General features: G+C 49.6%; 1 protein-coding gene across 1 annotated transcript in view; it reads right to left on the reverse strand.

Moving 5' to 3' along the window:
• Positions 1 to 4,382: 4,382 nt before the first annotated feature.
• ILKAP (ILK associated serine/threonine phosphatase) overlaps positions 4,383 to 15,701 on the reverse strand; it is a 12,848-nt gene continuing 1,529 nt past the window's right edge. Inside the window, exons 2-12 of the mRNA XM_018083066.2 lie at positions 15,418 to 15,600; positions 14,931 to 14,987; positions 13,761 to 13,886; positions 12,797 to 12,923; positions 11,752 to 11,858; positions 11,176 to 11,269; positions 9,373 to 9,460; positions 8,028 to 8,149; positions 6,173 to 6,292; positions 4,769 to 4,850; positions 4,383 to 4,579 (exon numbers count right to left, since the gene is read on the reverse strand). Of these exons, the coding sequence (XP_017938555.2) occupies positions 4,439 to 4,579; positions 4,769 to 4,850; positions 6,173 to 6,292; positions 8,028 to 8,149; positions 9,373 to 9,460; positions 11,176 to 11,269; positions 11,752 to 11,858; positions 12,797 to 12,923; positions 13,761 to 13,886; positions 14,931 to 14,987; positions 15,418 to 15,600 (1,247 nt within the window). The 3' untranslated portion in view covers positions 4,383 to 4,438. The remainder of the gene's footprint in view (positions 4,580 to 4,768; positions 4,851 to 6,172; positions 6,293 to 8,027; positions 8,150 to 9,372; positions 9,461 to 11,175; positions 11,270 to 11,751; positions 11,859 to 12,796; positions 12,924 to 13,760; positions 13,887 to 14,930; positions 14,988 to 15,417; positions 15,601 to 15,701) is intronic.

Raw genomic sequence — 15,701 nt, forward strand, 5'->3', positions numbered from 1 at the left:
GAGAGGGAGGAGATGTTTCACCGTGGCCTAGGGCTGAACCTGACCAGCGGGCAGTACACAGCCCCCATCGCAGGGTACTACACCTTCACCACCACGCTGCACATCGGTGAGCCCTCGGGCAGCCCCACGGCCCTGGCAGGGTGGTCTGGGCTGGCTCTCACCCCTGGCTCTGTCCCAGTGCACAGGGAGCCGCCGAAGAAGAGGCAGGTGTGCCGGGGGACGCGCCTGCGCGTGCTGATCTGTGTGCAATCCCGCTGCCAGCACAACAGGTATGGCAGGGAACAGCAAGGGACTCTGGGCCAGGGAGAGGGGAAGGAGTCCAGCATCCCTGGGAAAGGAGGGGGTATGCTCTCCCCAGCACCACCCTCTGTCTTCTGCAGAAATTTGGAGACTTCATCCTGGCTGGAGAGCAGGGGTGACCTTTTCACCATCTCTGTCACCGGAGTCCTGTACCTGCAGGTTAGTGGTGTCAGCACCACTGGGGACGGTACTGGGCAGGAAGGTGCCTTCTGTGGCCCCAGCTCAGGGCTGGGCATCAGGTCTGCTTCTCCAAGCCCCAAGGACACTCAGGACAGAGCTCTGCTGCTGCACTGTAGCACAGATCATGGCTGGACTGCCCTAAAGCCTTGTGATGTTCTTCTCCCAGAAGGAAGGGTGTGGGCACCTCCACCTCTCAGCTGCTGCGCACAGGGGAGAGATCTCTCCTTGGCTCTGTCAGGTCGTGCCTGGTGCCCAAGGGAGGTGTCCCAGCCCTGCTAAGCCCTCTCTCCCCCCAGGCCGGGCAGTACACCTCTGTTTTTGTGGAGAACGCTGCAGGCTCTCCCCTCACTGTTCGAAGGGGCTCCGATTTCAGCGCCGTTCTGCTGGGGGTGTGAAGAGGCACCAGGCAGGGCACTGAACTTGTGCCAGGAGCAGCCAGACCCTTCCCTCTGCCAGCCACGATCACATCTCCCCTGCTCAGCACCGAGCCCAGGGAAGACCATTTGCTCTTGCAGGAACTGCAGTCTGGTCTGATACTGCTCATGCTGCAGAACCAGCTGAGGATGAACAAAAGATCATGGAGAAGATGATAATAAAACAGCCTGACAAGGACCTAAAGGCATTCACTTTTAACTAAAGGCTAGGCCTGGAAATTTATCTTGGAAAATGCTGCTGACAGTGGCAGATGTCAGATGGTTGCCTTCTCCTCAGGGCTCAGCTCCCACCATGCCTGGACAAAGCCCCCCACCTCCATTTTTGCCCTCAGTGGACTTCCCTCCCCTGCCCAATGCCTTAGCAGCCCAAACCAGATTATGGATCACTTTAGCTGCCCTGGAGTGTATGAGCAGTGAATGTTTGCTGGCAGAAGCAAAGATCCTGCACACTAATCATTAAAGCAATGTCCCCGTAACGCGGCACATCCGATTAAAGCAAATTCTTGTGCCATGGCTTTCCACGCCAGGCGTTCCCTGCCCATGGCACGGGGCCCAGGCTGTGGGCAGCACAGATACGCTCTTTGCTCCAGCTCTGATAGCTGCCTGAGCTGAAGGTGGGCACAGGGCTACGTGACCGAGCAAGGGCTGCGGGAGAAGGACCCGGGCGCTTGATTTCTTAGTAGCACTTAGTACTGGGCAAGCTGTGCCAGCAACACCTCAAGATAGCCTGAGCTGCACCCAAGCCCCACCTTCCCCAGGGATCCACGCACACAGGCAGGAGGAGGCACCTTCTCGGTGCCAAACCTTGCTCAGGAGGGCTTTTCTGGCCCTGCCTGCTCTTCTCCACAGGCTGCATCTCCTTGAGGAGCCTCGTGAAGTAGCTGTTGCAGCAATTTGTGGGTAACAGTGTTTGGACCGGGGGAGGAGGGCTCCAGCTGTACAGTCTGAATGCTGACCTCCCTCAGGGCAAAGACAACTTCTATCTGAAAGCAAAGCTGTGCTTCTCCCACAGCTGATCTGGCGGGCAGCAGCCTCCTGGCAGGGATGAGGCCCCTGCAGCTCCTGCCCAGCCGAGGAGGTTGGCCCTGGCATCACCTCCCAGTCCCCATGCATGATAAGCCAAGGGAGCCTCACTCTGATCAGCTGCCTCTCTTCCTACTACACACACCTGAAAAGGTACAAAAGGACTCACTGTTCAAGAGTGGGGCTTGCCCAGCTGTAAGCTGTCCTGTGCCTGTGAGGTATCAGGAGCCCAGTGCACTCCAACACAAAACTGAAAGAGCTGATTAATTTGGAGGTACTAGAGGGGTAATTTAAGTGTTGGGAGGGGACAGAAGCTCAGTCAGCTCCAAGGGAGAAGAACTGTATGCAGAGCACTTGCACATGGGCCACCCTGAGGGGTGATCTTGGGAGCTCTCCTCTGTAGCAGGATGCTGCTTGAGCACTGAGCCAAGGCGAGTGCATTTTCAGGAAACCTCCTGCAGACCCCACCCTACCAGGAAATTCAAGCAAGTAACTTTTTTACTTCCACTAAAGCTGGGACTGAACCTGCCTTTCTAACTGTCTGGCTACTCCTAACCATGGTGAGACCTGGTCCACAGCACTTTCTTCTCCCCTTTGCCCTGAAAAATGGACATTTTACAGGAATTATTATTAACCATAACAACCACTGTTGTACCGCAGTGCTGCATATTCTGATTCTAACTGGAGCTGTGCTTTCTGAATTCTTCCTAAAGGGAAGGAAAGAAGTGTTTTAAGAGGAGGGAGAGGAAGGAAAGACAGTCAGAGAAGAACAAGATGACATTCCTCTCACCAGCTCACACTGGAATGCAGAGGGGCCTCCTGGAGGGAGCCACAGAGCTGGGAGCATGGCTCAGCTCTCACAGCATGGCCAGAGCCCTCCCCAGTGCACGAGGTGGAAAAAGGGAGAGGTGAGAAAGGAGGGCAAGTTGCTCTTCTGAGATCTGCCATCAGGGTTTCTTCTGCTACACAGTCTGAAGTAATTCTGTGCTACTCTGTCTGGGCTCTCCAAATTTGGCTTTTGTGAGCAGAAGCAGCAGAGTGTGTTGCTAACAAAGGGATCTCAGCTCATCCTGCAGTGCAACCTTATATCAAAGTACACAGGAATGGCTGGGAGCAGAACAAGCTGGCAGAGGGCAAGCACTACCCAAAGTCTGTGCCAGACACCCAGTTCCTTCCTCAGTCCTCTGCAGGAGATGTGGAGAGTTAGTCTGAGCCAGGCTGTGTCAACTGACTAGTGCTGGAGCAGAAATCCATGAAAGATGGTCAACCCACCTGTCCAAACAACAGGACAGCTTTTCTGTGCTCCACTAAACAGATAGCCCAGGACCTGGGACCATCTCCCAAAGTTCTGGGAATACAGATAACAGAAGCCTCTTGGAAGCCTCACGGCCCTGTCCAGGGCTATGCACAAAATGGCAAATACCACTGCATCAACCTGCCCACCTCCCTGGGACTGCAACTGCCTCCTCAGAACAAGGAGGTTGTGCAAGTAACCCCCACGGAGACCCCTTGGCTCACCTCCCTCCCTGCCCCGGTTCACCCACAGCATGGGAGAGCTACGTAATCAGAAATTTAAGTGCTTTGGTCCAATCCATTTAGCTTTCATTCTGTCATTTGGTCTTAAGCCAAATTTTCTCTGGAAAACAGCACACTGTCTTGCAGCAACAGCTGGTAGAGGCACTGGGTCAGGATCAGATACTGGACATTTATTAGCAACAAGTACCTAAAACCTGAGATGCAGGCTCTGTGCTTGTCTGTGCTACCTGAGGAGCAGGCCTGTAGCTCAGCTGCCTGGCAGGTCTATTTGCTGAAAACACTTTTCCCAAAAAATATCACAAGCAAACTCCAGCCACGTTTTCCATATCAGCATTGGGGTAAAACTCTCAAAATGTTCTGCAAGCAGAGGGCAGGTACATTGCTGCTCTGCAAGCAGTGTTTGTGTCCCTCAGCTGCAGGCAACCTCACAGCCCAGCTTCAGAGTCAGAAGATTTCCTTCCCAGCACAAAGAGGACAGCTCACACCACACCCCAAGCCGGTGGCTACAGTACCAACAGTCTGTACAGTACAGTCTGCCCAGGAGCTCCCACAGAGCCCTAAGAATTCAGGACTCTCCCAGAACCTTGCTCAAGGAAATGGACAGCAGAACTGCCCCGTTTCAAACAGCTGGCAGAGCTCATGCTCCCAGATGCCTCTTGCTAACACCCCTGCCAAATGGGTTTACTGTGGTTGCCAAGACATTCACAGAGGGCTGACAGGAGCTGTCTGCATAGGCTGATCCACATTGGCAGCCACTTAGCAAACCTTGCTAGCTAAGTGAGCTAAGACTATTAGAAAAAAACCCAACTTTATTTACACTGAAGAGCAGGACCCTCCCTCCCTCGGCCACATACGCACACGGACAGACCTCTCCCTCTCCTCACACGCGCCGCAGCTCATCCCTCAGTGCTCTTTGTGGACCAGCAGCTCATCCCTCAGTGCTCTATGGACCAGCAGCTCATCCCTCAGTGCTCTATCCGGACCACCATGACCGTGACGTTGTCGGCCGAGCCTCGCTGCACTGCCTTGTTGGCCAGTCTGTTACACGTGGCTTCGTATCGAGCGTCTGCTTCCAGCTTCCCTTCTCTCATCTGGATGTTCTTATCCTGTTCAGACAAGGAAACACGACACTGACTGCCCCCAGCAAAGGCAGGTACAAGCAGATTGTATTTTCCAAGCTTGGGGAAGCAAAACAAACACAGGCAATGTCGGGAATAAGGGAGGATACGCTGGTAGAAGTCTGTGTGATGCCCCCTGCACTGCCAAACCCAGCCCCCATGTTGCATTCTCCTCACCTCCAGGCAGGACACAATGAAGTTCACAGCTTCTTCTGGTGTAAAGACTTTAAAGAGGCCATCACATGCTATCAGAATGAACCTGGAAATCAAGTGGAGACAGGTTCGAAGGCTGAATCTTTGGCTCCCCGGCTACAGCAAAATCCCTCCAATTTATTTTATGAACATCCACACTCCAATGCAAAGGAAAGATACCATAAAGCTTATCTGAAAATCCTTCAGAACCTACTATTCACGGAGCTGAGGGAATTCAAAATACAGGGCAAAGAGCCAGGTAACGAATGTGTGACCTAGATCAGGACACCCTGGCAGTCCTACCAACACCAGCAGGATCACATCCAACACCCTGCTGGAAAGCTCCATTGTTTCTCTAAGAACTGCTTCTTTCCTTTGAGTCCCTTTCATTCACATATTTTCCCTGTGAAGCCACTAATGCAAGGAAACAGAGAAACACAGCTTAATCCTTTGTGTGCATCACTTTAAAGCCTTTACATTTCTACACTTCTGAGGTATGTGATAATTTAAATACATAAATTCAAAAGAAAAGCAAGCAGCAGAACTGTGATGGGAAAACTGACAAAAAGTATTGCCACGGGCTGCATAAGGTTGAAGGGATACAAAGCCCAAGGCAAGGACAGCATCCTAGGAGGCATCCTAGGATGGGGGAGACAGCCCACTGTGCACTACTCCCTGCCTGCACATGGAACTGTATTAACCAGGAGCCATAACCAGAATCACCAGACAAGGAAAACTACAACCAACCCACAGAGGTGGTCAGCCTGCACACAGCTCTGAAGACATCATTTCAGAGCCTGATACTCAGGATATCTTTAGAAATATTTTAGTGGATCCCTTGATATGGAACTCTAATCCCAGAAAAAGCAGCAGTACTGGGTTACACTCTCACCTCTGAGAGGCTGTAGGGCCATAGTGACACAAATGCTCACTGCAATTTGTCACTGCCAATCATACTGTGGAAAAGTACCTCAAACCTTCAGATATCAGAGCTAAATGTGATGGTATTTATGGGCACTACAGCTGCTAAAACAACTCTTGGACAGGATGGACTTCTGAGAACTCAGGCATTAACCAGCTGCTTGAACACTGCTGTGTGAACTTAGAGCACAAAGAACATCTAAGGCTCATGTATGCTAGTGACTGCTATGAGGCTGGTTCCTCCAGCAGGAGCCTTCACAGTATCTTGGCAGAGCAGCAGCATTATCCCACTGTACTGATAAGGAACACGAGCAGAGAGACATCAGCAGTAAGAGCATCCTCTAATTCTGGGGATCAGTCTGAACTGCCTTGGCCCCAACAGCAGAGCAGACAGGGTTGTGCAGCTTGTGGTACTTGTGCTGAGCAGAGCTGGGACTCAGCCACCCCCCAGTGCATGGGCAGCTTTACCTGTCGTTGTGTGTGAGTTGGCAGCGTTTGATATCTGGCACAGAGATAACACCGCAGCGTTTGTACTGGCCGTCCCCAATGGAGCGGGAAACCTCCAGCACTCCCAGGACTCTTCCGTCCCTGCACAGGGAAAGAAAACACTGAAAGCCCTCCCCACACGTGTATTTTGCTGCACTGCCTGATGGGGACACTTCATGGTGCGTTCAGCTGCCTCATACAGACAGTGACCCACTTCCCCAGCAAGTTCAAATGTTCCCTTCAAAGTCTCCTTCCCTTTCTGCATGTTTGTGTGAAGCTCTGGGAAATGAGTGATGAGGTGGAATGAAGTCAGGAGACTTCAAGGCTGTTTTCTGTCTCTCTGTTTTAACTCAAGTCCTGCTTAGCCTAGAAAGCAGAGTCACATGTGAGCTGAACTCCCAGAGGCATAGGTTTGAATACAGAGATTACTTTTTGGCAAGATATCTAGCGAACTGCACTTCTGTAGAAGCACAGAGTGACAGAGGCAAGAGCAGATTTGAGACAGCAGCCCCCCCTGTGCCCTGCCTATCAGGACACCAAACCCTACACACTGGCTTGGCTGTGGGCAGTTCCCAGGAGTGAAAACCATGGCATGTTCTCCTGATCACTTGGCCTTTAGCATCAACCACTTCTGTGAAACCCAAGTTACAATCCTCCTTAGGAATCAGGCCTGGTTTGCTAAACTTCTTTAATTAACCCAAGTTGCCAATAGAAACATCTTCCCACACTTCACCTTTCCAACAACCTAGCATCTTCTCCCCAAAAAGGCTCTTCTGTGCCCTCTGGGAATACACAAGCTCATTCATCTCATAGTCCAAGCAGCCCCGCTTGAGATAAAAGTAAGAAGCAAGGCACGTCACAGAGAAGAGATCTGATGCTCACACATTTTGTGACTTATCTCTTGGGTCCAAAATATTGAACTACAAGCAGTGGGAGAGGCTCCCAGGCAGTCAGGGACCAGTTCTGAAAAAAGCTAACAGACACTAGGCCATCTCTTTGCTGTGTGCAAAGATAGATCAGTGCTAAGCACAAGCAGCAGCGTGTGCTCTCCAGAGATAAGGGGAATAAAGGGCTCCAGACACGGCAGCATGACAGAACTGAGCCCACCCCTCCCCACCCCAGGGGGCATTCTGCCTCCACAGGCAGGACAATACTTCACCTGCACTGAATCCTCTCTTTGTAAGGATGCCATTAAATCAAGAAACAGCCTTCAAAGAAGGGAGAGAACCTAGCCAGGGAAATCAGACATGGCTGCTGTGTTTGGCAACAGCTCCCCAAAGAGCCCAAACTCCTATTTGCACAGGAACATTAGGGTTCTCACTCCAGAAACCTCCCTCCTACTGTTAGACAGCCTCAGGGTGTCAGCTAACCTCAGGGGAGCAACACCAACTGACATTGAGGGTTTCTCATGCCCTCCATCCCCCCCTCTCACAGGACAAGCTGAGAGCAGTCATGCTGCAGGCAAGGCAATGACTTCTGTTCAGCATCACAGTGTGCAGAAAGCACTAACTTCTTCAGCAATACAGTCCAGGTCTGTAGGTCCAAGTCTGTAGGTGAAGCTTAAGCATGTCCATGTTGGTATCCCACTGCCAGCCTTTCACAGGGGTCTTGCCTTGGCCATTGTAAGCCTCTGGAAAACCAGCTCCCATCAACCAACTCCAACCACCAAGTCCTTACACACCTCAGGCACCACTGTGCCTCCCACAGGCAGCAACAAATTCTCTCCAGGCTCTCACTAGCATGCATACTGGGCTCAGGAATCTCCCACAACCCAGTGCTCAGGCCTAGTATTAGGCCAGGGTTTAGTTTTGCTCACTTACACCCTTCAGGCACTTACCTGACATTGCCCCCAGCTTTCTGTATCCGCATACGTTCCTCATATTGGGTGGGATTGTGCTCTTTACTGAGGCTTAAGGCTGTGTGCTTCTGACTCTCTTCATTGTAACGACACAGAATCGCCTGTGCTGACAAAAGACCATCATAAGTAAACAACAATACAATGGCAGCAACAACTGGAGAGAAAGCCCCAAGTTGTAGTGAATGGGGCTACATTGGGTTAGTGGTGTTCCTCAGGGTTCAGTCCACCATGGGAGGTGCTGTTCAGTACTTCCATCAGTGATCTCGATGCAAGAGTTGAACGTACCACTAGCAAGTTTGCTGATGACAAACTGGGAGTGCTGTTGACTCTGGAGAGACAACAGGCTTTGCAGAGGGATCTGGATAGATCCAGACCAGGTAGCTGTCAGTGGCATGAAATTTAACAAGTCCAAGTGCCAGATTTTGTGCCCAAGACCAAGTGACGCTGAGCACAAGTATAAACTGGGAAAGGAACAGCTGGGAAGCAGCCCTGCAGAAAGGATCTGGGGATCCTGGTTGGCAGCAGCTCAGTAGGAACCAGTGGTAGCCAGGAGGGCAAAAGGCATCCTGGGGGCATCTCACATGGCACAGCCAGCAGGGCAGGAGAGGGGATGGTCCCACTGTGCTCAGCACTAGTGTGGCCTCACCTGGAGCCCTGTGTGCCAGGGTGGGCCCCATCATTAAAGATGATGTGGAGGTACTTGAATGTGTCCAGAGAAGGACAACCATGCTGGTGCCAGGGCTGGAAGACGTGTCCTGGGAGGAGGCTGAGGGCTCTGGGTTTGTCTGGTTTGGAGAGAAGGAGGTTGAGGGGCGACCTCATCACTCTCTGCAGCCTCCTGAGGAGGGGACGTGGAGAGGGAGGTGCTGATCTGATGGGAACGGCTCAAAGCTGTGCCAGGGGAGGTTCAGACTGGACATTACAGAGTGAACAACCAAATACTGCAACAGGCTTCCTGGAGAGGTGGCTGGTGCCCCCAGACTGTCAGTGTTCCAGAGGCACCTGGACAATGCTGTAACTTTAGGATAGCCCTGAACTGGTCAGGCAGTGGACCAGATGATTGTCCACTTCCAACTGAAATATGCTATTCTAGATACTGTGAGATATTTAGCACCACCAAGAGAGAGCTTCTACACACAGTTGTTTTACACTATGGGAGACAACACAGAAGTACCCTGTACCCACTCAAAACAAGATGCTTTGTAGGAACAGCTGGGGAGCTCATGGCAACTGGGACATCCCACACAAATACCTCGTCCTTAAGGGCAAATAAAGCTCAGTATGGAACAAAGATGCCAGCAGTGGGCTTCTCCATTCTGCTTACCCGGCTGTCCCCGAGGTTGGCTATGTAGAGAACATTGTCGACAGCTAAGACACAAGTAGCTGTGGAGCCATCCTTCCAAGCTGGCTTCCTGAAGGGAACAAAAATAAGATAACTAAGGGAGAATAAAGCTTCTTGAAGAAGTTAGTCACAGAGTGCTCCTGGGGACTCAAGGAAGAGTGCCAACACGCAGCAGTCAGGCAGCACAAGCCCCCAGCAGCTGCCTGCAAGCAGGGTGGTAAACAGCAAACTGGACAAGGACAGGGGAACTGCACAGAGCACTGACTTCTGAGTGCACAGCCAATGCCCAGGTGCTGTAAATACTGCCAGACACAGCACCCACCCCAACCCTGCCTCACACTCAGCTCCCAGGAAACCTCATCTGTGAGCAGAACAGGCTCAACTCTGATGACTGCCCAGGACCTATAGCATCACAAGCAAACAAGCACCCCATGCTCCTCCTTGGGAGGCTCCTTCTTTGCAGCAAAAGGAAGGCACAGTCAGCCCTGCAGCAGAGCTGCCTTCTTTTTTGCTTACATTTGCCTTCCTTTTTTAACAGTACCTCTGCCCCCCCACCTCACCTCACCAGCAACACCACTCACTCAGTTGCTCTCCTGGTATTTCACTTGCTGTAGTTAAGCTTTTATCTCTAGAGCTCTAGGTAAAATGAGAAGCATTTCTTAGATTACAGCTGCCAGACTAGTCTTCCCCACAAAGAAGCCCAGCCATGATGCCACTCTTCACTGAAATCAGCTTTGGGAGACTGATTTCCAGATATATTTTATCCAGTTTCTCCTATTTTGAAGGTGTGAATGAAGAATGAAGATGATTCATTTAATCGTCAATACAACTAACACTAGTGATCCTTTGTAGTGCCTTTGCCATAAGTCACATTTCTGACCAGAGGCTGGTTTGGGAATGATGCTATTGTAACAGACTCAAGGAAGCTTCCTTTTGCCTGGTCAAACTTGCTGTTCTGATTAGGCTTAAGAGACCGAGCCAGTCTGTGATTTACTTTGAACTGAAAGTTTTCATGGAATCTCGGAATCAAATGCATCAGCAGTCTCTCCATCAGTGATAGAGGTATCACTATGAAGTAACAGTAGTAAAAAAGCCCAAACAAACAAAAAACCTGCAAATGTGGATACGACTGGTAACAAAGTGACTGTATTTTAAATACAATCTACATCTTCCCTAGTCCACACAACTGGTGTGTCAGTTCAGGGCAGACTGAGAGGTCAGGGTGCCTGGCACTGCACACCCAGAAATGAGGCAGACATTCTTTATCAACATCCCTGTTTTCAAAAGAGTTCAAGAAAGCAAGACAAACTTACATTGGGAGAGCTAGGTCTTTCAATACAGTGCATTAAAAGCCACCTCAGAGATGTGCTCCAGCCTGGCAAACAAAGCTCTAAAGAAAGCTGCGCTCAGTGGCCTCTAAGATCCCATCTTAGGCAAGTCAACTGGGACAAGTCAATTTAGCAACATGGCAAGTCTTTAAAAAGAAGGCAAACAAGATGCCCTGGTAAGGACAGAGGTGGACATGTTTTGCTTCCTTCCTTCACCATGAATGTGTATTTTAGTCTAAGGGGTCCTACAGACCACTTACCACAGAGTAAGACCAGAACATGCCGTGATCTAATTGTAGCAAGCACTCAGCTGGCAGTCACAGCCTGACACAATGGAGCTGTGTGGAGTTTTGCCAAAGCACAGACACGACTCAAGGTTTCCTCTGCCCTGCTCATAACTCAGACCTTGGAGATGCACGCTAAGAAATACAAACACACAGAAAGCATTTGCACTTACTGGCTGGATGCCTGTTTTAGAAACTCTTCATCTGTGTGTTTGAAGGCGTCCAAAAGGCATCTCTTCACAGTTTTCTCCACGCTGACCACCTCACCTGCCAGACAGAGAAAATGGCAACTAAGCTCCAACCAAAACATATCTGACCTATCCCAGTCCATCCCTTTGCTCATCCAACACTCAGTGGACCTCAGTGCATCTCTCAGACCCTGTGCAGAGCAGCTGGGGCACATCCTGGGCTCACCCTACCAGAAATCTGTGCAGTACCGTGTACGGATAGTTTATGACATGAACCTCTCCACCAGAGGAGTATTTTCACATGTGAAGTGGCACTGCTAAAACTGGCAACAGCACATCTCACACTCACTTAGCAGTTCACAATGGGCTACTTGCACCTTTGTGCCAAAAAGGCTTCTACCCCTCTTCCCTGAGAGGCAGTGCAGTGTTGCAAGCCCACTGGGAACGAGGGATGGGAAATACAGAACTACACCCAAACACATCAGTTTCCCTACCCACTGCCACAATGTGGCACCTCAAAAAGGGATGGTTGTCCTACAGCCCTTATTCCATTCCTCTCACCTTTAGGAAATTTCTTAATCAGGTTTTGGTGCAGATTCTGTGCTGCAAATTTTGAGGCTCGGACTCCCCCATGGCCATCAAAAACAGCGAAATATGAGACACGGGTGCTGTGAGGAAACAAAAAGTAGCAGAAAGAGGCTAAGAAAGGCCATTAGCCAGAGGGTGGGATTGAGTACATTCCTCTCCATAACATTCCTCTGTGTCAGCCAGATCAAATAAAGCCTGCTCTCCAAGGCACAAATGTAGCAGGTCTGAGTTCACATTTACATGGTTTACATGTTCTAGCACTGAGCTGAGAACTTGCTTGTAATTTTCCACTCCGCAAAAAAATGAAGGGCAGAAGAGCATATAGATCACAACTTGGCATAAAAGCAGTGAAACATTTCACCTCAAGGACACTGCAACTCCCCAGCACTACAGACATCTACAGTCTAACCAATCCTACAGTACCTGCCTAAACTTGTTCCACCTACGCTACAGACAAGAAACTCAGAACCCTCAGCACACAGAGCTCTTGAGACAGTATTTGTTCAGAAGCTAAGTCCAATATCAGGGTGATGTTTGAGAACATTCCTTTAAATACACACACTCCCATTTAAACACACTTAGATGTGTTACTTTGCTTGGAGGTTTAAACTTTTCAAATGAGAGACTTCTGACATCCACCTTCTCTTCTTCCAGCATTCTCCATTGCCACAGTTTGAGCTTTACACATTTATAAGCCCCCAGGCAAGGCCTGATTGCTTATAATGTATTTGTCATAATACATTATACTTATAATATATATATTTCTTATGTATATATAATATATATACTTACAATATGTAATTACTATAATGTATTTGTTTACACTAGCCCTGTGGATTGCCTGGCAACACAGCTAGCGATGATTCATCGCAGGTCTCCCAGTAACAAACCACACACCACAACACAGGCAGGGCGAGTGCCTGTTCAAAGCAAAAAGGACCATCTCATGGGCTTAGCTGAAGCAAGCTGGAGCACCCTCACCCCCATGAGGCTGTTCTGGCAGTTGGGGTCCACTTACATTTGGGAGGGCAGAGGCCGGCACTCCTCGGTGATATCGTTTAAGATGACATGTGCATCCTGCATGTCTTCTCTCTCACCTTTTCTCTCTGCCACGTAACCCTTCAGCCCAAGAACGTCCACTGATCCTAAAGGGGGACAAAGCAGACACGTGCACGCAAATCAAACTCCTCCGTCTCCTCAGCTAAGGCTAAAAAATCAGGACATTCTCAGCTTTCAGAACCCTGTCCTGGCACTGCAGTCCCCATAGTGCAAAAACAAATCTGGCATTTTATTTTGTAACATGGGGTTTTACATGCCCCCAAGGTCAGCGGCTCTAAAAACAGCTAATTTTGGAAGGCAGCTGCAGCCAAGCAGGACTGCTGGGCATCAGACAGAGCTCTTACCAAACAGGGGTGGGGGACAGGGTGGGCAGGAGAAGCATGTGGCACTGAACCTGCAGATTAAGTAGAACACCCTCTTTAAAGAGGGTGCTAAGGACAGGAAATCCAGGTCTGCTGTTCCTAGAACATGTCCTTTCCTTTGTGTGCTGGAACACATCTTACTCCCAAAGCCACAACACAGCACACAGGCACTTAAATCAAAGGCCCTGTATGAATCAAGCCTCTCTCTCTCCCTCTCTGGCTTCCTTAGCAGTCAGTAGGGAGATTTGTGGATGTGGCAAAAGAAACTGGTGTGGCTCTAGCCTTCCAGAGGTTCCACACCCAATCTCCCTCTTGGCAGCACAGGCACTGCTGCTCAGCTTCTCCTACTTCAGCAGGGATGGTAGGGAGGCCCAGGAGAAGAAGGCAGAGAGTGCCAGGAAGCTTGAGCAGCTTCCACAGAGCCCTGCAGCAGTTTGTTCCCTACAAGAGACTGAAAGGGCAAGCAGACTGAAGAACCAAAGTTTAGCTTTGTTCTGGACTTACTCAGCCCAACGCTAAAAGTACAAATTGAGTACATTCGTTTTCAAATTGTCTGAAAACCTTTACAAACTTTCTTTTCCACAAGTTCTTCCCTGCCATTCTTCTCTTCATCCTCCTCCAAGGACTTTCTCTTCTGCCCTTTCTCTTGGCTCCCTGCTGATGAGACTTGCTCAGTAGCACTGGAGGCTGAAAGAAAGCAAAAATGCAGGTGGCTGAAACGTTCCAGCTCTGTTTTACTTGCATAAATTCAGCAGCAAGTCCTTTTATACCAAAGCACACTCAGGGGTGCAGGCTCACACACTTACACAGCATTAAGTGCCCAGAACAAGAACCCTAACCAACCACAAATGCACACACAGAGCTTCCCTCAGTGTGTACAACCCATGGTACACATTGCTGCCCAACCCAGGGAGTGCTGATTTTACCACTTCACACTGTGTGACTCCACCTCAGACACAGGACAGCTGTGTTTGTCTGGCAGACTCTTTGATTCTCCCCAACAACTCACAGGTTGTTTTTTTTTTCTTAGCTACCAGCCTTTTTTTACGGTTAATTGCTCAGGAAGTTAACAATACAGGTTGGAATACTTCTAATTTATTTATTATTGTTATTATTTTTCCCTATAAACTCTGCCCACAACAATGCAAAGAAACATTTTATTACTCTGAATGTGCATATTTGTTAGGTGGTTCAAAAGACAGGTTACAAATTAAAGCTAGCAAGCGAAACCTGATTCCCATGATGTCAGAACTCTGGCCTTTTCTTTCTGAAGATTTAGTCTCAGACAGTATAGTGAATTAGCTCGCCTCCTCCCAGATGAAAGCAAACACATGGCTGCATGCAGAAAGCCTTGATAGAGCAGTAGTCTGGGTTTGAAGCCATTTTCAGCAAGGAACAAGGAGGCAGCCTGTGCCCACAGTAGAAATGTAGCCAGGGCAATGGCAGCACCAGGGCAAACACATACCTTCCCTCCCAAAACAGGGAGCTTTCAGACAGACAATGGGGGAGTCTCCAAAGGACAGGGATGTACTTCTGGAAACAGGCCTAACTTTACTTTTTCAGAGCCAGAATCCTGATTTAAACAACTGGGGCACAAACAGATTGCCACGACCAGTGTCAGCTGACCTGGACACCAGGTTAACTTGCTGTGTGTCCAACACAACAGGCTGCATCGTGGGCTTTCCTGAAAGGGTGGCTCAGCAGAGGCTGGTGAGTGACACAGCTCCTTACCTGGGTCACCACTGCTGGCTGGTGGGAGATCATCAAAGAGCAAAGAGCCTCCTTTTCCTGGAGCACAAGAAAAAGGCAAAAAGAACTAAATACCTTTGTCTCTCCGAGGGAACAATGCTCCATATATGTCCCTCCTGAGGTACACAAATTATGTCAGTTTACCAAAGCAAGCCAAACTTCTACTTGTCTCACTGGATGGTCAGGCAAACCTGGGCCTGATATTTAACAAAAGTGATATTTAACAAATGTAAGCATTTGTTTCAGGGAACATTTCTATGAAACGTTTTACAGAATACATGTGGAACATCTATAACACCCCGGTTTTAAAACCATACAGGATGCAGCTGGTCTGCACACCAGTACTGATAACCCCACTATCTTAAGCCTGTTTGATAAAGAACAGGGTTTACACAGGTTTCATCTCAAAGAGATGCTGGTGCAGAAAACATGGAAAGCCAAAGTAATGGCAGGAACAGAGCACCCATACCTGAGTCGGCACTGCTGGATGGCGGGAGATCCTCAAAGAGCAGAGGCCCTTTCTGGACATCTTTCCCTGTGAGGCACCAGGGCAGAGTCAGGACCCATTGCAGGCACTTTGGGGGTGGTTTTTGGAAGGACTGCCCCCCCCCCAGCGAGCACAGGTGGGGCAAACCAGGAGAGCCTGGGCTACCTTTTTCTCATCTCAAACTTTGACAGCTGCTACACAAGGAAAACAACCTTAGCCTGGGGCTAAGATGAACTTTTGTCTAGAAAACAGCCTTTTTTTTTTTT

This window comes from Manacus vitellinus, unplaced genomic scaffold (assembly GCF_001715985.3).
Source record: "Manacus vitellinus isolate BGI_N305 unplaced genomic scaffold, ASM171598v3 scaffold_60_pilon, whole genome shotgun sequence".
Taxonomy (NCBI): domain Eukaryota; kingdom Metazoa; phylum Chordata; class Aves; order Passeriformes; family Pipridae; genus Manacus; species Manacus vitellinus.